A 25,701-nucleotide genomic window follows, 5' to 3' on the forward strand; every position below is an offset into this window, starting at 1 on the left:
GGCCCCACCAGCCTGAAAGCTGATTCGCCCTGGCAGTCCCCAGTGCTCAGAAAGGGCAGTGCCCAGCAGGCCTCTCCGGCAGGCAGGAAGAAGAGCCAAGCAAGTGGGCAGCCTCAGGATGGCCGCTTAGCCCAACCCCGAGTAGGGTGGCGAGGGGGTCCCTGCTGCCTGGCATTTTTAATCCAAAGTCAGCCCCACCCCCTGGAGGGGGCAGCTGCAGAGGCCTGTGGGCAGGACAGCAGGGCAGCTCCTCTGCAGGCCTGGCGGCTACGGCGCCTTGAGGTGCCTGAGGCCCCAGTAAGGGCTTAGTGTTGGCGGGAGCCCCAGGCCACACAGAAGAGGACACACGCTCGCTGGGCTTCCAGGCCTCCTCTGGGACTGTCCCTGGCCTCGGTCCCCACCCCTGTTCTGCCAGGGACCGCCAGGTGCCCCAGGCCCCGCGGGCTCCCTCACTCCAGCCGCCCTGGCTCCTCTCTGAGGCTCCCCCTGCCGTGCGGCCGCCGGAGGGCGAGGTCGAGCGGCGCCAGCGGCCCGACGGACCCCAGCGGCACCAGGGGCGGTGGTCCTCCATTCCCAGGCTGGGAGGAGCCGTGCCGCGCGGCGCTGGGTCGCCAGGACAACTCCGCGGTTCCCCGCCCCGCCTCCAGGCCCCGTCGGGCGCTGCAAGCCCGGCTCAGAAGCCCGGCCCGGGGCCAAGGTCACCGCAGCAGGCCGGGCCCCTGCGTTCTGAGCCGGGTGCGGACGCGCTGGTGCTCGGGGAATTCGGGGGCTTTGACGCCTGAAGGCGCGGGAGCCGGGACCCTGCGGGGGTCCCGGGGGGAGGGGGTCCGGCGCCGTCACCTCCCACTCCTCGCCCGCGGGTCGGGGAGCCCCTGCCGCGGAGGAAGGAGGCTGTTTCCTTTGTAAACTGGCGGAGGCGCGCCTGGCCCTTGGGCCCGGGAACCTCCCGACGGAGTTAACCCCACGGGTCCCGGTGTCGGCGACCCCCAGGCGCGCAGGGTGACCCTGAGCCGGGCGCGCGCCCGCTTGTCGCCCGAGAGGCGCCGAGCCCAGTGGGGCGACCCAGTGTCCCGTCCCCCACGCGGCGAGGGCGACACTAGGCCGCTGCCCCCGGGCGCCTCGCGTCTCCTCCGCCCGCCCCGGCTTCCTGCGCGCGCCGCCCGAGACTTCCTCGCCGCAGTGCCCGGGGCCACCAGAGCCCTGCGCGGGGCGCTGCCGGGGCACGCGGGCAGCCGAACCCAGGCGGGGGGATCCGGGACACCGGGGAGGGAGGGAGGGCGCAGGGCCGGGTCCGGAGGGAGACGGGGGCCCGGGACCGGCCTCAGGCAGGGGAGTTGGGGGATGGAGTCCCGGGGCTCCGGCCAGGGCTGGTGTTCCCCCCGCCGCCCCCGGGCTCGTGGCTCTCGGGTCCTCCCGAGTCGGAGGACACTCCCGGCCAGCGTGGGCCGCGAGCCCGGGCGCAGCCCCTCTCCACCCCCGGGGTCCGCAGCGCGCGTCCCGCCGAGCTCTGCGGGCGGGCGCGGCTTCTCCCCGTACGCGGCGGCGGCGGGCGGGGTGCCCGGGAGCAGAGCCCGCGGCCGCGCGCCCCCGGCCCGGCACGGCGGTGGCGGCCGCCCCAGCGGAGCTTTGTGACGTCAGGCGGCCGCGGGGCGGCGTCACGCGCGGGGCTGACCCGGCGGCGGCGGCGGCGGCGGCGGCGGCGGCGGCGGCGGCGGCGGCGGCGGCGGCGGCGGCGGCGGCGGCGGCGGCGGGGCGGGGGCGGCCTGGGACGCGGCGGGAGCATGGAGCCGCGCGCCGGCTGCCGGCTGCCCGTGCGGGTGGAGCAGGTCGTCAACGGCGCGCTGGTGGTCACGGTGAGCTGCGGCGAGCGGAGCTTCGCGGGGATCCTGCTGGACTGCACGAAAAAGTGAGCGGGGGCGCGGGCCGGGACACCCCTGGGGTCCCCCCCCCCGACACCTCCCTCCTCCCGGAGACCCGGGACCCGCCTCCGGGGTGGGGGTGGCGCGACCCTGGCGCCAGCTTTCGGTTTCTGCCGAGCCCAGGTTTCGGGGCGCGCGAGTGCGGCCGCCACTCGGGGGGCGAAAGTGGTTCTCAAAGTCGTCGCGACTTTTCGCGGCGGGCACTGGGCCGGGCTGGGGCGGGGGGCGCGGGACCGGGGTCCCGGAACTCCACACATCTGCCATAATTAACGCACTTTTCTTTGTTCAGACCCACTGTTGAATTCAGCTGTTGGCAGAATTGTCGTTAAAACGGGGGAGGGTCAGATGCCCCGTGGCCTTGCCCTGGCAATTACTCACAGGTGGGGGTGCCCTGTCGAAGGCCATGGGCCCCTGGCTGCTGGGAGTGACTCCGCGGCTGAGGTTTGGATTCAGGGAGAGCAGTTGCGCCCAGCTGTGCGTTTTAAGAACAGTTTCAGGCCAGGGAGCCCTGAGTCATGGGGACGTAAAGAGGTACAAGCTGTGGGAGCCATGGGTACATTCCCTGGGAGCCCTGGCTTCCTGGGTGGGGGGCGCAGGGCAGGGCGGGGCGGCTCCCCCGAGCGACACCTGTGCACCGGCTGCAGGGACCCATGCAGTGCAGATGAGCCTCCTGGACACCGTGTCACATGGCAGGGAGCTGTCGCTGCCAGATCAATGATTAGGCACGAATCAGGCTGTGGCCTCGCTGCGCTCCTGCTTTCTTTTGAAACTGGGAGCAGGAAAAGGCTCCTCTTGTAAAGGCCCAACTTTTTCCATCAGTGGAGCCCAGATTTTTGCCCAGCGACATGAATTAGCAGAGAGGACCGTGTTCCTTCCACAATTATTTCGCAGACGTTATCTCTTCATTAGCTGTACCAGAAGCCATGTATCCACAAGTCATGTGATTTAACATATGGCTCCCGTGTGGCTGTTGCCCGCTCCGTGTGGGCTACCGCTGGGAGTGCACGGGCAGGACAGAGCGATACTCGGGCTGCACAATCGCCTCTTGGGAGCTGCCATCCCCTCCACCGTCAGCCTCAGCTTCCTCCGGCAGGCAGGGCTGGGCTTGGTCCTGGTCCGAAGGGCCGCACCCTTGCCAAACCTGCACCACCTTGTCTGGCCTTTCCTCCCTGGAGAGGGGCACGAGCAGCAGCAGGTCGCCCCATTTCCTGGGCTCCTTGACTCAGGACAAGGGAGGCTGAGAATATCTGCAGTGGCCTTGGGCTCTCTTCCCTGAGGCCCATGGCTAACCTGGTTTGCAAATCTACACCACCACCTGCCCTTCCTGGAAAAAACCAGGCCCGATGGGACCCCCGGCGTGGGAACTGGCAGCTGTAGGATGCATGGGTGTCAACCCTGCCTGCCACGTTCAGCTGTAACCAGAGCCGCCCACGGAGCCGGGAGCTGGGCCTCTGCGGGCACAGCCACTTAGCAGCCGCCCTTGCTGCCTTGGGCTGGCCCCCTTGTCCTTGTGGGGAATCTGAAGGCAGAGCAGGTCCCCCGACCCTCAGTCCTGAGGCTGTCCTGGAAGGACTGCTGCTCCCTCCCTCGGTGTCCCTGTGCCTGAGTTTTTCCGGCTGTTCTCCTCTCCAGGACCCTCAGTCCTGAGGCTGTCCTGGAAGGACCCCTGCCCCCTCCCTTGTCTCCCCTGTGCCTGAGTCTCCGGCCGGTTCTCTGCCTTTGTATTCTGAGTCTCAGAGCTCCTGTTTCCAGCCCTGCCTCGGACCACAGGGTGCTGACCTGCCTTCCCCAGGTGACGGTTTCTTGTCAGGGTGTGGTGCCCGCCCTTATCCCTCACGTGTGACAGTGGAGGCCCAGTCCCCAAGTGTGGGTGCTGACTCGCAGGGAAGAGCTGCTGGGAGCCCTGTGACAGGTGTCCGCCCACCTCAGGGAACCTGTGGGTCCCAGCGCAACCGGCGTTGTGCAGATTCTGTTGAGCGCAGGAGGCGGGCAGCCAGGCACCTGTTCAGAGCAATCCCACGGGAATGGCGGCCCCCCTCACACAGGCACCAGGATGCAGGGCTGAGGTGGGCTCAGCAGCCAGCGTTCATTGTTGGCCGGTTTGGGAGATGGCATTATCTCCCTTGTTTGCAAAGCAGAGGGGAGAGGGGCTTGGCAGGCGGGTGGAATTGCCTGGCCTGTGCCGGAAGGCCGTGTGATCTGAAGCGAGATTCTCTTGAGTGTCAGCCTGCGTGTACATCCGGGTGAATTCACTGCACACCTACTGTGTGCCAGGAAGTGGGCTGAGCCCAGAGCAGGCGGCTTCCAGTGATCTTCCCCGCGTCTGGGCCAATGTGGTGATTCCTTCCAGAGCACTGATGACGCAAGCCTTGCCCTGACCTGCGCTGTTTTGTGGGTGATTTAGGGCTATACTTCCAGTTGAGGATCTTGGGTGGGGTGGCCCTGGCTGAGGGGTGGCTGAGGACAGATGAGGCTCCAAGAGTGGAAAGGCTGGCCTGCCCCACCAGGGCCTCCTGGCTCGATCCCTCAGCTGGTATTTATCGGCCTCCCCCAGTTGTGGGTTGCCTATGGTTCCAGACACAGACTGGAAAGGTCAGGGGACCGTCCTCTGTGAGCCACACCCTAGCTCAGACACCCTAGCTCACACTGAGAACCCCAGACACTGCCTGTCCCGGCAGAAGGGCACCCTGAGCTCTGTCCTGGGCTCACCTGTCCAGGTGGAGGCTCCACTGCTGGGGGCCGCTCTTGGGATGATTCACTCAACAACCCAGTGGGAGCACCGGCCCAGGGCTGCAGTGGTGACAGGATGTGCCCTCTGCCCTTGGGGAGTGAGAGGGACGCAGGCCTAGTGCATTGAAGGCCAGGGCACCGGGAGGCCAGGCTAGCATGGCTGGTGTTAGGAGCGTCTCAAGGGGGTGGCATCTGAGTGAGTGGGTAAGGAGGGTGTGGGTTGGGGACCTGGCCTTGTGCTACTTGGGGAGCCCCACAGGGCTTAGAGAGGGACCATGCTGATGGCTCATAAACCCTTGAGTCCAGGACACCCGGGCCGGCTGTGGCCACCTGGCCCCACCTGCTCTCCCTTGGAGATCTTGGGGCAAGTGCCCACAGGGTGAGGCAGGCTCCCCTTGTGGGGCCTTGGAGGAGGTGCTCCCCGGGTGTCTAGCCTGTGGCTTCTCCTGCCAGCCTGCTTTCCCTAATCCCGGAGAGAGGTGGCCCCAGGAGGCCCCACTGTGCCCTGCAGGCCTGACCCGCCCACCCTGTTTCCCGCATGCTGTCCTGCTGTGGGTGTCTGCAGGGCTGTGGGGAGACTGCAGACGGTTTCTAGACTGACACTGGAGCACAGCCGAGGTCTTGGGTGCCAAACTCAGGTTGTCCTGGGCTGCGCTGAGGCTGCCTGTTCCTGTTCCAGGAGCCACATTTTCCTTACCTCTTTAGGCCACAATAGGGTGGCCTTTCCTCATCAGAAAGCAAGGAAGGAAGGTCCAGGGCGAATGTGGGCCCTGGAGGGCAGACAGGAGGCTGCCATGTGGGCATCTGCCATCTCGTGGCCCTGGTCTGTAGAATGGGGAAGCCGTGGGGAGGCACTGCCGGTGAGTGCAGGGGGCTTGGGCAGGCAGCCAGGGCTGTGCTCCTCCCGGCCATGGCCCCGGGCAGACTTCAGGCCTGGGCCTTTCTGGGAGTTTGGCTGAGCCTGACATCCAGGTGAGGCCCCAGGGCCGCCATGGCCGAGTTAAGGCTCAGCCACTTGTGTCTGGCTGAGGACCTCAGGCCTGGTCTCCAGGGCCCCCATATCCTTGCCGGGGCGCTGCTGTGCCATTAGGAATGGCACTGTGGTACTTTTTGCTTTAGGGTCTGGTCCGTTCTGCAATTAGAGACTCCTGGGCATCTCACCCCTGCCTCAGTTTCCCCAGCCCTTTCTCAAAGCAGTGGTTATTTGTTCCGTCCCTGAGCTCGCAAAGATGCTGCATGAGGCTTACTTCACGGGGCCCCTCACATGTCCTCTTCCCCACAGGCAGGGCCCAACTGGTGGCTCTAAAAGGGCAGCCTGGACCCAGCAGGGTCATCTGGCTCCAGGGCCACCCCATCTTCCCACCTGTCAAGGCTCAGTGTTACCTGTGGGGCACAGCCAGGCCAGCGGGGCCCTATCCCTAGGGGTGGGTGTGTGGGGAACCTCTCTGGACCTGTGCACTTCCAGAAGGACCACTCTTCACATCCCAGGGTCCAGGATAAGCCACTGAGGTTCTTCCTGTGCCAGCACCATCCTCATGTCTGGAGGCAGCAGACCCCAGCCGGCACCCACCCACTCAACCTGGAGGCACATTCCCTGGTCTCACCAGCCTCGCCGACCACTCTGAAATGGGAAGACTGATCTATATCTCATGGGGTTGCTCAAGCAGGGCAGGAGCCGAGGTCCCAGCAGCCCGGGGGCCCTGTTGTTAGCTTTGCAAGATCCCAGGGGCTGGGTTCCCCCATCCATTCCAGCCTGGGGAGTGAGCTGTTCCCACTCTGTTTACCCACCAGTGCGTTGGGGTGTGGCCTGGGCAGGGCGGCAGCTCCAGGAAGGAAGTACGGCTGCCTGACGTGCCAGGGTCACCGGCCATTTCTGCAGGGCTGGCTTGTCCGGTCCCTGGGCACTGGTGCAGGTGTGACTCAGGGTCCCAAAGGGGATGGCAAAGCGCAGGCTGCTCCCCACCCGTTTGATCTGCCTGGGGGGGGACTAACCCCTGCCCTGTGGCTAAAGATCCTGGGGCAAGGGGTGGGGCTGGCTCCCTTTGTGGGGCCCTCCTCAGGCTCCTGGCACCTTCAGCCCAGTCCACAACCCCATGTGATCAGGGTGCCATGTTCCCCAGCCCTAGCAGGGTTGCCCCCTCCCTCTAACTGTCGTAGCCACTGTCCTCTGGAAGGGATACTTCTGCTCCTTGGGGGGCCTTCTCTTTGCAGTATCCCCTCATTTGCCCTCATTTGAGGCCCTTTCATGGGATGCAGTGGGTCCTATGGAGGGATTCCTGGCTCCCCCAACAGCAAGGGGCGGTAAGCACGCTGACCCAGAACCTCAGGGTGCCTGCATGTCGCAGCGGGCGTGTGCACCAGTGTGAGGAGTGTGCACGCACAGGGACGTGCTTGTGTGTGAGCTCACGAGGTTGGTGCCGCAGCGGGCGCGTGCACCAGTGTGAGGAGTGTGCACGCACAGGGACGTGCTTGTGTGTGAGCACACGAGGTTGGTGCCCAGCGGGCGCGTGCACCAGTGTGAGGAGTGTGCACGCACAGGGACGTGCTTGTGTGTGAGCACACGAGGTTGGTGCCCGGCGGGCGCGTGCACCAGTGTGAGGAGTGTGCACGCACAGGGACGTGTTTGTGTGTGAGCACACGAGGTTGGTGCCCGGCGGGCGCGTGCACCAGTGTGAGGAGTGTGCACGCACAGGGACGTGCTTGTGTGTGAGCACACGAGGTTGGTGCCCGGCGGGCGCGTGCACCAGTGTGAGGAGTGTGCACGCACAGGGACGTGCTTGTGTGTGAGCACACGAGGTTGGTTCTCAGAATGCTCAGCTTGTGTTCAATGCTTACAAGGTGCTCATGGAAGATGACGAACCAGCTGATGATTTGGGTTGTGGAGGCCAGTCCTGGCTATGAGACCAGGGGACTTGGAGACCCCAGCCTGGAACCCTGGGGTGGGGGTCGGATTTGGGCAAAGGCGCAGCTTCTACAGCTTAACTCCGGCAAACCTTTTCTGTAAGTGAAAGTCGCTGGCTCAGGTGGCCCCACTATGGCCTGGCTCACAGACAGTGTATAAAGGAGCCTGGGGGCTGTGCTGTGTGCTGGTAAAACCTTCACAAACGCTGGAGTGGCCAGGTGTGGCCCGCTGGCCCCGGGTGCATGGGGTCTGTGCTCCTCGGTCCTGGCACCAGCACTTGGCTGGGGCTGGTGAAGGTGCCGCCCGGGACTGGCCTCAGTGCATCATGCCCTTAGGCCCGTGTGCCTGACTCTCCTTTCCCGAGGAAGTCTCAGCCCATCAGAGTTGGAGACAGCCTGCTTCCCATGGCTGCTGCGGGGCTCAGTGAGACCCTGTGCATAGGGGGCCTGGCCGGCACTCCGGAGATGCTCCTGCTGTCGCTAGCCCATGGGTGCAGGCACCACAGCGGTGCTGGGCCGGAGAAGAATGGGGCAGGTGGGGCTCACTGTGACCACCCCCACCCACCACAGAGCAGAACCCCCCACCCCGTGTTCATCCCCTCACAGGCCCAAAGGCCACTGCTGCGCCCTCCCAGCGAGTCGCAGTGCTGTCTTGCTTTTCTGTCTCTTTTTCTCCATCTCTCTCTCTTTCTCTGGCTTAGCTAGAGCAGTCCTGAAAATTGCATCCCATTTGTTACAAGTTACACGTGTTCACTGTGGAAACACGAGGACTCCGTGGCCCTGTCTTCCGTGGTTTGTGGTAACACCAGCACTCCCAGAACTGGTTTCCTGACACGCTCACAGCGGCTTCTCGGGCGGGATGAGGCTCGGGGACATGGTTGCACTGGGCCTCGAGAATGATGGGGCAGCCGGGTGTCTGCGCAGCGAGGTGGCCTGCACTCTAGGACGGGAGCTGCCACCGGCTTCTGATGACAAATCCCCCAAAGCCACACACAGTGCTGGGTGCTGCCCGTTAAGTGCAGGCTGCCTGGCCCATCGAGTCCCAGGATGAGAAGGCCTTTACCTGGGATTGGTGTCCTGGCTGTGGCAGCCGCAGGGCCTTAACGGTGGCTCCCCCAGCAGTGGCTGCTCCTGCCCCTTGTGCCCCTTCCCGCCCCTTGTGCCCCTTCCCCCCCTTGTGCCCCTTCCCACCCCTTGTGCCCCTTCCCGCCCTTGTGCCCCTTCCCCGCTTTGTGCCCCTTTCACCCCCATGCCCCTTCCCCCCCATTGTGCCCCTTCCCCCCCTTGTGCCCCTTCCCGCCCCTTGTGCCCCTTCCCGCCCTTGTGCCCCTTCCCTGCTTTGTGCCCCTTTCACCCCCATGCCCCTTCCCCCCCATTGTGCCCCTTCCCCCCCCTTGTGCCCCTTCTGCAGATCGTGTGGCCCGGTGGGGGAGGGCCTGAGGGTGCCAGGCGGGCAGGGAGGGCCTTCCAGGTTGTGTGGGCAGATGGGGATAAGGTCTCTCTCGGGGTCACTGAAAGCATCTGGGCCACCTCCAGAGGGCTCAGCCCTGGGCCACATGCAGCCCCACCCCAGGCACACGTCATGTACCTGGAACCCTGCTCCTGCAGGACGGCATTCTCCAGGGGCTTGCGTTGGGGGGGTGAAGGGTTACCTGGCCCTAGGGGGTCTTCCCTGAGTCCCCCAGCCCCTCAGAGAGGAGAGGAGGGAACGGCTGAGCCTGTGAGCAAGGGGCCTGAGTTTTGGGGCCCAGGGCCAAGGGCCACATGTCCCCCGGGGCCATAGACTGAGATTCGGAGCCTCTGTGCCTCTCTCAGGCCAGGGAAGCAGCTGACCTCCAGGTCACATGCTGCGTGGCTTTGGAAGGCTCATGCCTTGCCCTGATGTGTCCAACCCAGGGTGTACATAGCGGGCGTGGGCTCAGGGCATGGCTCGCTGCCCGGACCTGCTGGAGCATTCATGGGTTGGGGGCCTTGGCTCTGGGTGCAGGTGGTGGGTGTGCCAGCGTCCCTTCTCACTGTGGTTTCTCTCTCCATTGCCAGGTCTGGCCTCTTTGGCCTGCCCCCGTCGGCTCTGCTGCCCCAGGTCGACGACCCCCCCGCCAACAACAGCCATGGCCGGGTCCCCGAAGAGGGGGATGCAGAGGTGATGCAGCTGGGGCCTGGCTCCCCACCTCCTCCCCACGGGGTTCAGCCCCCTGAGACCACTGGTCCCGAGCCACCCCCGCCCCTCGTGCCACCGCTGCCCGCCGGAAGCCTGCCCCCGTACCCGCCATACTTCGAAGGCGCCCCCTTCCCTCACCCGCTGTGGCTCCGGGACACGTACAAGCTGTGGGTGCCCCAGCCGCCACCCAGGACCATCAAGCGCACCCGGCGGCGTCTGTCCCGCAACCGTGACCCGGGGCGCCTCATTCTCAGCACCATCCGCCTGCGGCCGCGCCAAGTGCTCTGTGAGAAGTGCAAGAGCACGCTGAGCCCCCCGGAGGCCAGCCCTGGACCCCCAGCCGCGCCCAGGGCCCGCAGGAGGCTGGGCAGTGGCCCGGACAGGGAGCTCCGCAAGCCGGAGGAGCCAGAGAACAGCGACCCCATGGCTGGGGCCACGGCCAGGAGGAGCAAGCGGGAGAGGCGAGAGGAGGACAGGGCCCCGGCAGAGCAGGTCCCGCGGAGCCCGGTCATCAAGATCTCCTACAGCACGCCCCAGGGCAAGGGAGAGGTGGTCAAGATCCCCTCCCGCGTGCACGGCTCTCTGGAGCCCTTCCGTCCCCAGCAGGCCCCCCAGGACGACGGCAGCCAGGACCCTGAGGTGCTGGACAGAGAGTCCCGGGACCGGCCGTCCGGCGCACCCTCGGCCTCCATCCCCAAGCTGAAACTGACACGGCCTGTGCTGCCCAGCACGGACCTGCCGCCCCCCAAGATCCGCCTGAAGCCCCACCGCCTGGGGGACAGTGAGCACGAGCCCGTGTACCGGGCCGAGCTGGTGGAGGAGCTGAACGGGTACCCGCGGGCCAGCTCGCCCGCGCCCTGTGCGGACGGCCCTGCCGGTGGGCCGGCGGACTTGTCTTCCGGAAGTTCGGGGGAGGACGATGACTTCAAGAGCTGTCCCCAGGGCGCACAGGGCGGTGAGGACTTGGCTTTTCTTGTCAGCTGCCCTGAGGGGAGAGCGGACTGTGCCAGCGAGTCGGCGTGCAGCAGCGACAGCCTCGACGAGGCCAGATCGTCCGGCTCGGAAGGGACACCGGCAGACACGGGTGACCTCTCGCCTGGCCACGGCACGTCGGCACCCTCCGAGTCCAGAGAGGCTCGCCAAACCGTGCCGCCCCTGACGGTCAGGCTGCACACGCAGAGCGTGTCAGAGTGCATCACGGAGGACGGCAGGACTGTGGCCGTGGGGGACATCGTGTGGGGTAAGATCCATGGTTTTCCTTGGTGGCCGGCGCGTGTTCTTGACATCAGCCTCGGCCAGAAGGAGGACGGTGAGCCGTCTTGGCGAGAAGCGAAGGTCTCGTGGTTTGGTTCTCCGACTACGTCGTTCTTGTCTATTTCAAAACTCTCCCCTTTCTCTGAATTTTTCAAACTGAGATTTAACCGTAAGAAGAAGGGGATGTATCGGAAAGCTATAACCGAGGCTGCAAATGCCGCGCGACACGTGGCCCCGGAAATCAGGGAGCTCTTAACCCAGTTTGAAACGTAACTGGTTCCCTGACCAGGTGAGTGTGCCAGTGGCAGCCTCCTTCCCCCAGCAGGCCCAAGCTCACACCTGTGTCCAGGCTGTGCCTCTGCTCTGAGCCCTGAGGCCCAGGGAGCCGCTGCCTGTGCCCCTCAGCTCCCTTGCTCGGGGCCCCAGCCGTCTGGAAAATGGTTGCCCTCACTGGTAATGTCATCTGCGCTTCTGATTCACACTAGAGGCGCACTGCAAGGAGGCCAGTCTCCACCGGTGCTTGTTCAAAGCACAAAGCGAGTTTGTGTTTGGCAGCCATTTCTCAAAGGCCAGACGGGAGATTCTCATGCTCTCCTTAGTTGTTTGGAGTCAGGGATGTGGTTTGACTGGTCCTGGGGAGGGGAGAGCCCAGGCTGGGGCCCTGTCAGCAGGGAGCAAACTCTCACTGCTTTTCCCAAAGATCAGAGTGGGGGTCTCCCTCCTCCTGCACATGGATAGGCCATCCCAGGACATTAAAGGAGGGAGGGCGAGGTGAGCTTCCCACCCTCAGATGAAGCCCCCACCTCGACTCCCCAGACTGGCCCAGCCCTGCCCCCCACCACCCCCGAATCTCCCTCCTGGGTCAGTGCGCGCTCCATTGTCAGCAGGCTGTGTGCGTGGCCAGGCGCCCGGGGCCCAGGACATGTTCCTGGGGACAGCGTCTCACTCTCGGCCTCTCCTAGGAGCACTTGGTAGAATCTCCAGCCAGGCCTTGTGTGGATTCCTGTACCTGGAGGGCACTACGCTGTGTGGAGGTGTGGGGTGTCATCTCGTGGGGCTGGGGGAGCCACCCATGCCCCTGCGGGTCACCATGTGGGGCATCTGGAGCCTGCCAAGGGGCTGTTTTCTGCCCTGAGCTTCTGAAGGCTCTCTCCCAGCTCCAGAGGCCTCCCAGCACCTCCTAGATGCCCTTCCTGTTTCCCCGGCAGGAGAGGCATGCCAGGGAGGAGTCCTCGCTGGGTGGGGCGGCTGGTGGTCCTCTGTGCTCTTCTTCCTGGCTCCATGGCCTAATTGCCCCCTGGATGCAGAGATTCTAGGACCGGGGGCTGTATGCAGAGGGCAGGGGCAGGGCTCCGCCTAGGCCTTGGTGACGTCTGGTGACCTTGTCTGCCCTGGCCACCTGCCCAGAGGCCTTAGAGTTTCCCAGGTGACAATCCTTGGGCCTTAGCCTTCGGTGGGGGTGGGGACTGGAGTGCCTGGGTGCCCCTCCACTGCTGCACCCTGCGTATTGGGGTTCTGGGTGGAAGCAGTGATGAGAGACCACTGTGGTCAAGCCAGTGTCCCCAGGCTGCCCGGCTGCTCAGGCTCTGGCCTGGCCTCACCCGCTCCCTCCAGCCACCTGGCTACATCTGCCTTGCTCTCCGGAGGCCAGGCACAAACGTGGCTGCTCCCCCGACCCCAGGAACCAGGCCCTTTTCTGATCAGTTCTGGGGCCTTGGGGCAGAGGTGGGGCAGGTGCTGTGTTGGGGAGTGGGTGTAGGTGCCGCCTCTCAGCTTGAGTCTGGGGAATGTCTAAAGCCAGGGCACCATCCTCTGAGGGGTAGGAGGAAGGTCAGAGGACTCCCGTCTGCTGTCCTGGGGGGCCCTCCCTGAGTTCTGGACTCAGGCATTTACAGGGCATGACGTCTCCCCATGCAGGACGTCCCCAAGTGAGGCCCGAGGCCTTGGCTGGCAGGGAGTGCCCAACCGGGAGGATGGGAGGACGCAGTCTTGCAGGCTCAGGGCCGGCTGTGTTTATCCGGAAGTAGAGGAAGAATCTCACCAGACGGGTTTGCCTGCCTCCACGGGGGGCAGTGCCTGCGTCGCTCGGGGCCTGCGCCAGGACCAGCCCCCTGCTCTGGGAGTGGGGGTGCCAGATCCTTTCAGCACCAAAGCGCAGAGTGGTGCATGTCTGGTCGGGTTTTTGGTGTCTCACGGGGCCTGGGATCTCCTGCCCTCTGTGGGGTTGGTGGTCCCTGGGGGACACGTTTTGCTTTGAAGTGTCAGCAGTGCACCTCTTGTCTGCTCCTTGTAGGGGAAATGCAGGGGTACCTGCCTTTCCTGGGAAGGGGGACCCGCCAACACCACCATGAAGGCACACCTCCCTGAGCAGAGGCTGAGTGAGGTGTGGGGCGCTGGTGGCCATGCCCAAGGGCGGGGCGGGAGGAGGAGGCTGGCATGGGGGCTGGAGCTCGGGCAGGGAGGCCTTCTGGGGAAGGTCGTCCTCCCAGTCCCCGCCCACTGGCCACCCTGGCCTGGCCCCAGCTGCTCCTGCAGCCACCCAAGGACGAGGATGGCTGGGCAGTGCCAGAAGCTTCCTGAGGTTTGTGGGTGTCTGCTGCCCGAGGCACTTGTCGGGGAGCAGTCACTGCAGGCACAGCGAGATCTGCTCCGTTGCAGGGACACTGAGCCCAGCGTCTCCCCGTGAGAGGCCCCTCACTCTCTCTCAGCTGCGGGGCTGGTGGCTCGGCTGAGGGGTGGGCGGACGCCCCACAGACCACAGGGTGCCAGGGCACTGGGCCTGTGGCCAGTAGTGCCAAGAGGCGGCCTGGCTGGCACAAGGGACGGGCACATCGGCCTCAGCAGGGGCCGCGCCAGGACGTATGCCTGGCTGTGTGGCACACTTGGGCACCCCTCCGTGTGAGGTCCTGACCCAGGTTCGCCGAGGCTGGGCCGGCCTCCTGCACAGGAATAGAGGCTGTTGGGCCTTGTCCCAGCCGGTCACCTGCTGTTGCAGTCTCAGTGAGCTGACACCTCTGAGCCTGTTAGTTCACCGATCTCAGGGTGACAACAGGACCCACCTCTGAGTGAGCAGCACTCCGCCCTGGTGGCCATGGCGGCTCCGGGACCTATGAATGGCCTGTGGCCGCTGCCTTTGGAGGTGACCACTGTGCCTTCTCAGGCCGGCAGGAGATGCCGTTCCCTGGGACTTCTCCTACACCCACAGGGATCCCCTGGGGTTAGAGCTGAGGTCCGGGGCAGGGGCAGGTGGTGGAAACCAGGCTCTGGGGTGACTGTGCCTGGGAGCAGCCTCCTGCATCAGGTGCAGGCACTGGACCTGCAGAGTCAGGGGCCCAGCAGGAGCTGCCTGGCCAGGCTTGTCCTGCAGCTGGGAGTGGGGACCCAGAGAAGGCAATCTCGCCCACACCCCACCACTGCCTGGGCCCACCGAGCCTGAGAGGGGAAGGCAGCTCCTCCCCAGTGTGAGCCCCGGGGCCTTGGGCTGGGGTCCTGCCCCCGTCCAGGCTCAGGGTCTTCTCTCTGCTCCCCTGGTCTCTCCCTCACCACCCACCCACCCCTCTACTGAGGGCCAAGCACTCCACTGGACCCAGGCTAGAAGCGGGGGCAGAATAGGGAGGGTTGTGAATCACCACTTCCCAAATTAGTGCATAATCACACACAGGAACTGCTGAGAAGGAAGGGAAGAGGGGCTTGAAGCAGAGCATCCAGCGAGAAACCTGGCCTGGACTGGGATCCGGGAAGGCTTCCTGGAGGAGGTGGCAGGAGCCAGGCTCTGAATGGTGAGCTAATCAGGAGCTGATGGGGCGAGGGTGGGGTGAGCGTTCTAGGCAGGAGGAGGGCAGGGCGTGTTCCAGGGGTGCGGAGGTGGGCAGAGGCTGACTAAGGGCCTGGTGGGCGAAAGCACAGGCTGTGGGTGCTGTTGGAGAATTACAGACAGAGGAGTGCGATGGTCTTGTTATTATTTGTCAGTTAAAAATAAAATGAAACTAAAAAAATCTGATAGCTTTACAAATAAATAAAAGAAATGACCTCCAGCTGTGAGGACAGGGAGAGTAGAGGGGACGGGGAAGGCTGGGCGGCGTGCAGGTGTCACTCCTGGAACTAGGGGAGCCACCGTCTGTGCCCTGATGGGGCCCCATCCTCAGGGGTGCCTCCAGTTCTCGGGAGGCGCCTGAGGCCTGGCTGGAGGCATCTCAGGAGAAAGCTCAGAGGCGGGTCAGGCAGGGGGCTGGGGCAGGGATCCATAGTCATTGGGGGGACCTGGGCCAGGACAATGCCCAGGGTCAGGAGGCTCCACAGACTGGCTGCTCGAGGCAGAGGCTTCGGAGTAGCAGAGGCGGGTGGAGATGGCAGGTGACTGGACGTGCGCAGAGGCGGGTGGAGATGGCAGGTCACTGGACGTGTGCGGGAGCAGGAAGGAGGGTGGTGGAGAGTAGGTGGCACTGGCCAGCCCTGTGGGGAGGACCTGAGGGGCTCGGGGCCTTGCCCGCCCTGCACCCCAGCACCACTACAGATGGGAGAGGGGTGTGCCCAGAGGGGCGGCGGGCTGCCTGGTGTTCTGGGAGCCGTGAGGGCCAATGGGGACACCTGGTTCTGGGAGCCGTGAGGGCCAAAGGGACATCCGGTCCTGGGAGCTCTGAGGGCCAACAGGAGCACTTGGTCCTGCACAGGCACCTCCTGCTCTGCCCTGTCGTGGCCGGGGCAGGCCGTGCTCCGCTGACACGCAGACTAGAAGCTGGGCACCTCCCGAAGTGGGGACTCAATGCTCTCCTGGTGTCCCGGCCTCTTGGGCAAGGGGGAGATTTCACAGGTTCCCAGACAGTGCAGACTGGACAGGTCCAGCCTACTGTGGCTCCAGGGGCCCAACCCTTTCCCCTCCTGCTCTGGCAGGGGACTTGCGGGGACGTACCCAGCACAGCCTCCGTCAGCAGCTGGGAGCACGGGCTTCTGTGCTACTGAACGGTCCGTGTCCCCTGGGTCATCCTTGTCTTTTGTGAGTTTCCTGTAGCTGCTGTAACAAACCTCCATACACTGGGGCCCTGAGACCACAGGCGTTTATTCCCACACCTCTGGGGATCAGGATCTTGAGTCAAGGCGTGCAGGGCTGTGTACCTTCAGCTCCGGACGAGGATCTCTCTTGCCTCTGCAACTTCTGGGGGTCCAGACGTCCCCCTCTCATGACCATGTCGCCCCAGGCTCTGCCTCCATGGGCACAAGGCCTCTGCCTCTTCAAAGTACCCTGGTGGCATCTGGGGACCCGTAGATAGGGTGGGAGGGGCTGCTCATCTCAAAACCCTCATTTAATCACATCGCAAACACCATGTCGCAGAAGGTGCTGTTCCCAGGCTCCCGGGACGAGGAGCCCCTGGTCTCATTCACTCCGCATCCCCAGTGCTATGTGTGTGGGCAGTGTGGGCACAGCCCAGGGTCCACCCCAGCCTCTCGTCCGACAGAAGGGAAGGCCCCAGGGAGCAGGGGTGGAGATGGGCTTCAGCCCAGGGGCCTGTGGGGCGAGGGAGGGGCCCGTTGCTCCAGAAAGGTCCGTGGTGCACCGGCCATGGGGGCAGCATGGGCTACTTCTGACCTTCAGCTTCATAATGTTGATTTCTCCTGGGAAATAAAGATAATAATCAGGAAGCTGCCCGGCACTGGAGTGCTGACTCGGCAGGAGCAGCTGCCGGGACTTGGAAGAGTGCGATGCTCGCTGGAGTCTCCGGGGCAGAAGCAGCAACGCCGCCGTCTCCAGGCTTTGGCTTTTCTGATTTATGTTTTCCTTTTAGAACAGCATCCTTGAGCTTCCTGCACAAGACTTGCTTTTCTGTTCCTCCAATTCTAAATAAAAACGCTCTTCTGCTTCCAAGGACGGGTTTCTCAGCTGACTTCCCTGCTGACTTCCCTGCTGACTTCCCACTTCCCTGCTGACTTCCCTGCTGACTTCCCACTTCCCTGCTGACTTCCCTGTGTTGATTTCAGGGAATTCAGGTCCCACGTGAAGGCTGTAATTATTTTGTTCCAGAAGGAAACAGAGGCCTGTAATTCTGAGCCTGCTGCAGGGGCTCAGGCCCCGCCCCGCCTCCTGGCTCCCAGCAGCCTTGCAGCCGGTCCCTGCCGCCTCCTCCTGGCCAGCAACTTGGGCATTCAGGCCGTGTTGGGGGGACAGGTGGGCAGGTGCCGGGGAGTTTGGAGTTGCTTCTCGGGGGGTCAGGTGCCTGGGACTTGGGGGACTTTCCCAGTGTCGGGGGACGCTGCTGGAGGCCCCTGCCCATCCGTGCCTTCAAAGCCAAGCATTGCACCCACCTCCGGTGAGATGCCCTGATGCCACGTGGACCTGTTGCCAGGCATCTTAGTTGCTTCCTGGGTCTCACCTCCAGCTCCAAATCCTCGCCCCTGACCCCACCGGCCTTCGACACCTTGGACAGGGCACGTGCCCCGTGTCAGAGGATTGGGAGTGGAGGGGTGGGACTTCCTCCACGCCATGGAGCTCGTTCTCTCGTCAGAACCCCTTCGGAGGGGGCTTCGCCCGGCAGGAAGCTGTTCTCTCCTGGAGACCCTGGGGTTGGCTGTGGGCTTGGGGTTGTCAGCCTAATCCGTTCAGGTTCACCCGGGTTTTTACCCTGGGGCTCCACCCACCGTTGGTGATCACTTTAAGATTTGCTCTTTCCTGAGGGATTATGAGGTGCTGGCCCCGGTCTTCATTTACTCACTGGAATTCTTGCAAAAAAACCTCTTTCCTTACCAGCTTTTAGTGGCACTGCACCAAGACTTGCGGCCACCCTCCGCTTGCAGAGTTCTTAGGGAGGCCAGGGCAGATGCAGGGGCTGGTTCCCCAGCTCCTTCCAGCGAGGTTGAGGCGTCCCTCCTGAGCGTGCGTCTCATAAAAGCGCACGTGCTTGCTGACATACCCAGTCAGTTTCGATCCATCCAAGTGCTATTCTGTCCGTGCTCAGACGGTGCCATCTTGGGTCAGCTGACAGAGGCCAGCGTCCGTGTCCTGTGGTGACCACAGCAGCCTGCTGGCGGCTTTGCCCCCGCCGTGCCACGTCATCTGGGCTCACTCTGTGCATTTTCTGGCTCAGGCCTGAGGCAGCCACGTTCCTGGGAGCCTGCTTCCTGCTGCCTGCTCCTGGGGCCGCTGCTGTTTCGAAACATTTGCAGTCGACACAGCTAGGATTCACTTTTGTGTCTGATGCCAGAAATCTTGACTCTTAATGTTAACATGATCAATTTTATAGATGTAAAGGTTAATATATGTATATCAACATTTAATATAGGTGTGTAAAATATTTAAGATATAATAATATAATGTCACATATTACTGAAAATAATATATATAGTACTATTATGATGCAGTATGATGGTTTAGGAAGAAAAGCACCCTGACACCACCCACCAAGGATGGTGCCCGCAGACATCCTGGTGGGTGGTGCGAGCGAATGCCTGAGCTCGCCCAGCCTGTCTTTTTGTCCCGGGGTCTGGCCCTTTGGGCTGTGTCACACCCCTCTCTCTGTGGCAAAGTCATGACATCGGAACACACTTAGGCATCTTCGTTTCATTCACTTTCTATTTTTAGAGACTCCTCGCTTTTTAAAATCCGCTGTGATAGGATTCTGTGGGCACCTCCGCGGCCCCAGGTCTGCTCCCGTCCTGGTCTCCCCGGCCTTCCCGTGGCCACATCTGGGCAGGGCCCGGTCGTCCTTCCGGGCTTCCAGCCTAAGCGGGGCCCCACGCCGGCTGCTTCTCCCCGCCCCTCGCCTCCTTGTGATGTGCAGAGCTGTGGGATACACCCAACTCCCTCGGGGGACTCTGGCTGTCCCAGTCTTTTCTCCAACAAGCTGTGGGGAGGGTGTGAGCCTCCAGCTTTCTCACCATGGAGAAGGTGTGGCCCAGGCAGGGAGGTGCTGTTGTCCTTGGGGCCTCAGAGACAGTGGGGTGGGAGAGAGGTAGGTGAGCGCGAGACTCCAACCCCATGTCCAGGTGAGGGCTCTGCGGGCTCCCAGGCAGGTGGGGCTCCAAGGCCTCCAGGTTCCTGAGGACGCCTCATGTCCTCGAGGCCTCAGCAACGTGGAGCAGCTGAGCTCAGCTCCATGAGCGAGGGCCACGCCAGGAAGGTAGGAGAGATGTGAGGAGTGGCCAGTGCTGCTCCTGCCTTGGAGTCCGTGTCTCTGCGGCCGGGAGAGGGAAGGCCCTTGTGAAAGCCACTGCTGCTGTTCGGGACAAAGGGCCCATCCAGGCTGTTTCCTCCCAAGGCCCGTTACGCATTTTCCTAATGAGGATAGTGGCTGATGGATGTTTACTGACATTTCCAAAGGTTGTGCTGTTGTTGATGGAGAAGGACTTGGACAGTTTTAATGACCTCCCGGGGCTGTGTTGCTTTTCAGGGAAGCATAGTTGCCTTTGATTTGAGCCTCTTTCAAATCCTAAAATGCTGCATTAGAAGGGGTGGACAGAGCAGGTTCCAGGCATGGCGGGGACCCCACTAGTGCCACAGCACCTGCTGTGGCCTCTGCGGATCCCCCAAACAGCCCTCCTCCTGACCCATCTTGCACACAGTCCCTGGTGACTCACTAGAAGTTTGGGAGGGACCCCCCGGGGGCAGGACGCATAGGTGGAGCCACTGCAATTCTGGGGTCGGCCTCCTCCTCCCTGTCAGCTGTGGAGCGGGTGGCTCAGGCTGCCTTATCACAGCTGCCTCTTCCTTCTGAGAAATGGAAAATGGTATTTGTAGGAATGCGTTTGTGTGACCGCTCTAATCCTGGCGAATATTTCTCACAGGGAACTGTTCAGCTTCCCGTACGGAATCTGTGGGGTCGGAGGAAGTTATTCCAGGACTGAGAAAGTGAAGCGTCATGGTTTGGAGGCGCTGATGCCTGGTTCTGTTTAGGAGTCACTGTTGGTGCCCCTGGCAGGTCTCAGCTGGTATTGGGCTGGGGACCGTGTCCGTGGGGCCTCTGAGAGCCTCCTGGGCTCTGTGGGACTGTGAGGCACGTGCACTTTGACCGACTGCGTGGATGCTGCTTGCACCCCAGGCCCTCTTCCAGGGACAGGACCCTCTCCTGCCACCCTCGCCGGCTCATGGCATCTCAGTGGTCAGCGGCCTCTCTGTGGATTTAGTCCATCTTCTGCTTTTCACTCATCTCTCGGATCCTGAAGCATCAGAGTCCTCCACTTCTGTGGGATCCTGGCTTTTTGCTTGTTCTTGCTTAGCATGACCACAGATGCACACGCACATGCACGCACACACATGAACACACATGCACACACGAACACACATGCACACACATGATTGTGCACACACATGCACATGCATGCACACACACGCACATGCATGCACATGCATGAATGCACACACATGCACATGCATACTCATGAACACACACATGCATGGACACGCACGCACATGCACACCCATGAACACGTGCCCACACCCCTGTAGTCGCACATCTGCACCTGCTCATGCTTGTGGATTCCTGTACATGGACGCATGCGCACTCCTGTACCTACACACCTGCACACACACAGCTTGAACAGACGTCCCTGCTGCGAGTGCCAGAGTGCACAGTGCTGTCCTGGGCCCTGGGACGGTACTGCCCGCCAGGTCTCCATTGCTTCATCTTGGGGTGGGGTAGTAGGTTGAATCATGTCCCCCAAACGACACGTTCAGGTCCACCCTAGTCCCTGTGAATGGGACCTTATTTGGAAATAGGGTCACTGCAGGTGGAATGAAGTTAAGATGAGGTCGTACTGGATCAGGGTGGGTCCTAAATCCAATGATTGGTGCCCGCATGAGAAGAGGGAAATTTGGGCGCAAAGACTTGGAGACACACGGAGAAGACCTTGTGGAGACAGGCAGAGCTCACAGGGGTGCATTCGCGAGCCCGGGAAAGCCAGGAGCTTCTGAAAGCAGGGAAGGACCTGCTGTGGGCAGGTCCCTCCAGCGACCTCTCAGCGGGGCTGGGATGGGGGCACGTCCCTCCTGCCCTGCTGTGGTCAGGCAGGGCCCATGGGGCACCCCCTTCCTGGCAGGAGGAGCGGCAGGGCTGGCATCGTCCCCTGCGCCCTGGGCTCTGCAGGCTCCACTCCCTTCCCTGTCCCCTCCCTCTCTGCCTGTCGGCTGGTGGAGAACTGGGGCTGGCAGCCTCTGTCCCTCCGTTTGACTGGGCAGCCAGCTTTCCTGGGGTTGAAGGGTCTCCCAAGCCGGGGCCCTACAAGGTCTTTCTGGTGTGTGTTGTGGCAAGAGTCCAGTCCCTGCCACACACAGCAGCGTGGTGTGAGCCCTTCTGGAGACAGCGGAGAATGCATGATGTCTGTGACACTCCAGAGCTTCCCCCGACCCTGGGGGTGCTTCCTGGGACGGGGCCTGGGGCTGGGGCTGCTCTGGGCGAGGAGGTTGTGATGGAGCCCCCAGGGCAGCTAGGACACAAGAGGTCAGGAAATGGGGATCCTCCTGTGCACCCCAAAGTCAGGCTCCTGTATGGGGTCAGGTCACCTCCCCGAGCCTGGGATACCTGGTGGCGGCGGCCACCAAGCCAGGGACTGAGCCTGTTTGTGTGTGATGTGCTGCGATTGCAACCGGTGGCCTCTTCTGACCTTTGGGATGGTGACCCATGCAGACAGAGGCAGGGCACAGGCACCCCTTCCCGGCCACCGCCTGGCACCTCACCGCCGTGTGCTCCAAGGAACCGTAGCTCTGGGACGTCGATGTCACTGAGCTGAACTCAGCTGAGGGCAGCTGGGAGGAAATGTCCCGGGGTCTCCCTCATCCCTCCTGCCCTGGGGTCTTCTCTGGGCCTGGTGCAGCCTTGTGCTGGAAGGCCTGGGGAGGCAGATGTACCCCCCAGGCCAGGCTGGGCGTTGGCAGAGGATTCCTCGAGCCCCGCCCGCTGCCCCTGCACTGGCTCCCTAGAGGGAGGCACAGGGTGGGTCGTGGGCGTCTGCACACCCGAGCGGAGGGGCTGCCTGGGGGCCAGCGTGGGGAGAGCCGGGGCCTCCACTGCTCGGGGCTGTGTTGGTTCTCTCTGGAGACCCTCAGCCTCCTGTGCCCCCTCGGACGTGACTGGGAGATGGTCCAAAATGCAACTTCTCTTTAACTTGTGTTTGTGTCAGTCTTACTATATATGTTCAATTTTTAAAAGTAGAGTGGTCACATGCAGTATGTAATGACAAGAATTCACCTTCGTATTTCTAGACGATGTACTTCTGCTGCTTGATCCTTGAGTTCTCTAGACGTTAGTTACGGGCTTTTTCTATGGAAGATGGAAGAGGCTCTCTCCTGTTTGCCACACACACATCCACTCACCCACTCACTCTCGCTCACACATCCACTCACATTCACACACACACATCCACTCACACAACCACTCACACACACACACATCCACTCACATTCACACACACACATCCACTCACACAACCACTCACACACACCTCTCACACACACATCCACTCACACACACACACACATCCACCCACACAACCACTCACACACACACACACATCCACTCCCACACATCCACTCTCACACACACACACATCCACTCACTCTCACACACACATCCACTCACGCACACATCCACTCTTACACACACACATCCACTCACACTCTTACGTACACACACACATCCACTCACTCTCACACACATCCCCTCACAAACACATCCACTCTCACACTCACGCTCACACACACACACACTCTCACACTCTCACACAGCACACGCCTGCAGGTGCCCTCCAGGCCTCCCCATGTGCCGCTGGGCTTCCTCACAGCATGGTGGTCTCAGGGCACTTGCAGTTTCTCCCGTGGCAGCTCAGGGCTTCCACGAGTGCAGCACTGGAAGTGGCAGCGGCCTCTCGGTGGGGCTGGGACAGGGGCAGGTCCTTCCTGCCCTGCTGTGGTCAGGCAGGGCCCATGGGGCGCCTTCCTCCTGGCAGGAGGAGTGGCGGGGCTGGCAGGGTCCCGTGTGCCCTGGGCTCTGCAGGCTCCGCTCCCTTCCCCGTCCCTGCGCTCTCCACCCGCCAGCTGGTGGAGAACTGGGGCTGACAGTGTCTGGCCTTCTGTTTGTTGGATCTGGGGGGCTGCTTTCTTCAGGACCCAGGGTTGGCCCTGGGTTGTGGGGCTGAGGGGACCATCTGTCCCCGCCAGGTCTCTCTGCTTGAGGTGGCTGTCCGGGGCCTGCGTGGGCTCAGGTGGGGGGCGATGGAAGCAGGGTTGACATCTGGGGCTCCACACAGATCTGGGAAAGGGTTTTCCCCTCAGGGCCTAGCCCTCCCTCCCCACCCTGGGACACCCCCAGGCTCAGGTGTCCACGGGGCCGTCAGTGCAAGACCAGGGTCCTCAGAGTTATGCATGGGGGTCCTTCCACACCATGAGCCTGGCACAGGCATGGCCATCAGCCCCCACCAAGAGGCCACAAGGCTCCAGGCTCGCTGGCTTCTCTATGGCCCTGCGTGTCGGGCCTGTGGACTGCGGGACTTCAGGGCGAGTCCTGTGGTCTGAGCCCCCAAGCATGGAAGACTCTGCACTCTCCCCAGCGTGGCCGGGCTGTGGGCACTGAGGGAAGGAGGGCCGGTGGGAGCTGGGGGGTGCTGGGGGTTCCAGGTGAGCCTCAGACCCTCCGGGGCACCCTGGCCTGGTGCTCAGACCTTGAAGGGCTGGTTCCCCGTACTCGACCCTGAGTTAAACCTCTGCCTCTTTCTGCTTTCCCCAAGGTCACCGACGATGAGGGCGCACCTGCTGTCCTGGAGCTTCCGACCTGCGTTCAGGGACCCGGGAGCCTTCTGGCCGGCTGCGTGCGGAGCCTGCTGGGCATGGTGGTCGGCCTGGTGTGAGGCCCCCGGGGACCGGCAGTGTGTTCAGGGAAGGGATGGCCCTGAGCCCGGCGGCTCACCGAGTATATTTCTTCCTGCCACTCAGCCTGTGGCTGCCCTGGCTCATGAGGCAGTCGGGACTCATGACTTGCTGGCTGCTGCTGCCTCACGTGCTGGGGTTACATGGAGGAACTGGGCCTGCCGCCCCGGCCTCGCCTGCTGCCTCGCCTGCTGGGGTCCCATGGAGGAACCAGGCCTGGTGCCCCGGCCTCGCCCAGTGGCTGGTGTGGGCAGCTGTGCCCGCCTCGCAGTGTCCTGGAGGCAGCCGTCTCACAGACTCAGCTTGGTCTCCCGCAGGCTTCAGAAAAACCTGAATTGCACGTGTGGGGTTCTTCCCCAGCCCTTGGGTGCGGAGTCTCTGTGCACTTGAGAGCTGAGGGACCTACCCACCATCTCCCGCTCCGAGTTCATCCCAGAGCGTGGGGCCCGCTGGGCACCCAGCACCCGGCCTGCAAGGCCACCTGTCCCCCAGATGCTGCTACGAGTGACCAGTACTGTGTGGAGGAGGCCAAGGGCCGCCCCTGGGAAACCAGGCTTCAACAGTACAAGGAAAAGAAACTTGCTCTGTTTTGTAAGAGCGTGTTCCTTTTCCTCCTTTTTGTCACTTTAAAGACCAAAAAGAATAAAGAAAGAAAAGAAAAAAATTAATCTGCTCTTTCTTTGTTTAAATGTAAAAAAAAGAGAAACCTATGTCGTAGTTGTTAAAGTTGTAACCTGTGCGGCCACGGTTCACACTCATGCGTGTGTCCCCGTCGGGGCTGACGGGGCCCGAGTCCCCTGGGCACTGCTGTGCAGGGCCCATGTCGCATGGGTTGGGGTGATGCCCCCACCGGCTACATCTCGCTGCCTCCAGGAGGGGGAATGCCAGCCACCACCCTGAGCCCCAGGAGGGCTGTGGGCGGAGTCCCCGTCTCCAGACCTCCCTGCTGGCTTTCCAGCCGACGCTGGGATCTCCCGGAGAGGCGGTGCTCTGCACGCAGGAGCTTTGCTCGTTTCCTGGAGTGAAACTTCTCATCCCTTGTTTCTTGATTTGCTCTTTCAGAACCAAGGGACATCTCAGAGATGATGATGGTGGCTTTGCTTGTTCCTGGTTTTGCTAGAACATTCTGCGCTCTAAAGGCATCACCGCCCTCAGCAAGGATCGTCTGGGGGAGGGGGTTGGGGGAGGGCAGCACGCACCTGCAGGGTCCTCTCCGGGGCACAGGAGGGAACAACCCTCATGGTTCCCTGTGGTTCTGGACCTGACGTGCAAGGCGGGGCATGGTTTTCAAACTGGTTTGTAGCAGCAGAGCCCTTTTCTCCAACAAAATCACCCAGAATAACTTCCTCCTGGAGGGGCTGGGCTCATCCTCCTGAAGCCCTCCAGGCCCAGGGGTCCTGGGAAGCCTTTGAAAATCCAGGGAGGGGCTCGCATGACCCCAGGAGAGCAGAGCCGGGACTTGAGAGGAATGAGAGCAGCTCCCCCTCCCCTCCTCCCTCCCCTCCCCTCCTCCCTCCCCTCCCCTCCTCCCTCCCCGGCCCTGCCCACATGGGTGCAGCAGTCAGGGCCCTGACCCTTGGGGCTGGGCATCTCGTCCCTCTGAGCTCCAGTGCCCAGGGGCTGCCCCTGCCTGACGGGCTGCTTGGCGTGATGCCTGGATTTGGGGGAAGTGCCAAGGCAGAGACGTGGCAGGGCCTTCATAAAGTGTGGCACTGCTTCAAGAAATGTGTGTGTCCAATGGGAGGAGCAGGCCACACCCCTGGGACAAAAGACGCGTGCGGCCCTGGGCACATTCACTCCCAGCTGCCCAGCCTGCAACTAGAACTCAGTTCCTGCAGGTGACAGCAACGGGACGGGACCGCCTTCGAGCCTGAGGCCAGGACTGACGCCAC

At 62.8% G+C, this 25,701-nt stretch overlaps 1 protein-coding gene across 4 annotated transcripts; it reads left to right on the forward strand.

Annotated features, from left to right (window-relative positions):
* The first annotated feature begins 678 nt into the window (after positions 1–678).
* PWWP2B (PWWP domain containing 2B) lies at positions 679–24,509 on the forward strand. 4 transcript variants are annotated; one of them, XM_065521627.2, is made up of 3 exons: positions 679–735; positions 9,591–11,254; positions 23,671–24,509. In XM_065521627.2, exon 2 carries the CDS (start codon positions 9,697–9,699, stop codon positions 11,236–11,238), a length of 1,542 nt encoding a protein of 513 aa, XP_065377699.1. In that variant the 5' UTR covers positions 679–735; positions 9,591–9,696; the 3' UTR covers positions 11,239–11,254; positions 23,671–24,509. The 4 variants fall into 4 exon arrangements, with proteins under 4 accessions (XP_065377699.1, XP_073859196.1, XP_065377698.1 ...); XM_074003095.1 differs by having other exon boundaries at positions 9,591–10,951; positions 23,671–24,486; XM_065521626.2 differs by lacking the exon at positions 679–735 and adding an exon at positions 1,675–1,906.
* The last annotated feature ends 1,192 nt before the right edge of the window (positions 24,510–25,701 follow it).

The sequence above is a fragment of the Macaca fascicularis genome, chromosome 9 (assembly GCF_037993035.2).
Source record: "Macaca fascicularis isolate 582-1 chromosome 9, T2T-MFA8v1.1".
Classification (NCBI taxonomy): domain Eukaryota; kingdom Metazoa; phylum Chordata; class Mammalia; order Primates; family Cercopithecidae; genus Macaca; species Macaca fascicularis.

Excerpts from the sequence above, each read along its gene's own strand:
- PWWP2B (XM_065521626.2), top strand. The coding sequence starts at position 1,782 with ATGGAGCCGCGCGCCGGCTGCCGGCTGCCCGTGCGGGTGGAGCAGGTC. Across the intron at positions 1,907-9,590 it reads CTGCTGGACTGCACGAAAAA|GTCTGGCCTCTTTGGCCTGC; the intron begins GTGAGCGGGGGC and ends CTCCATTGCCAG.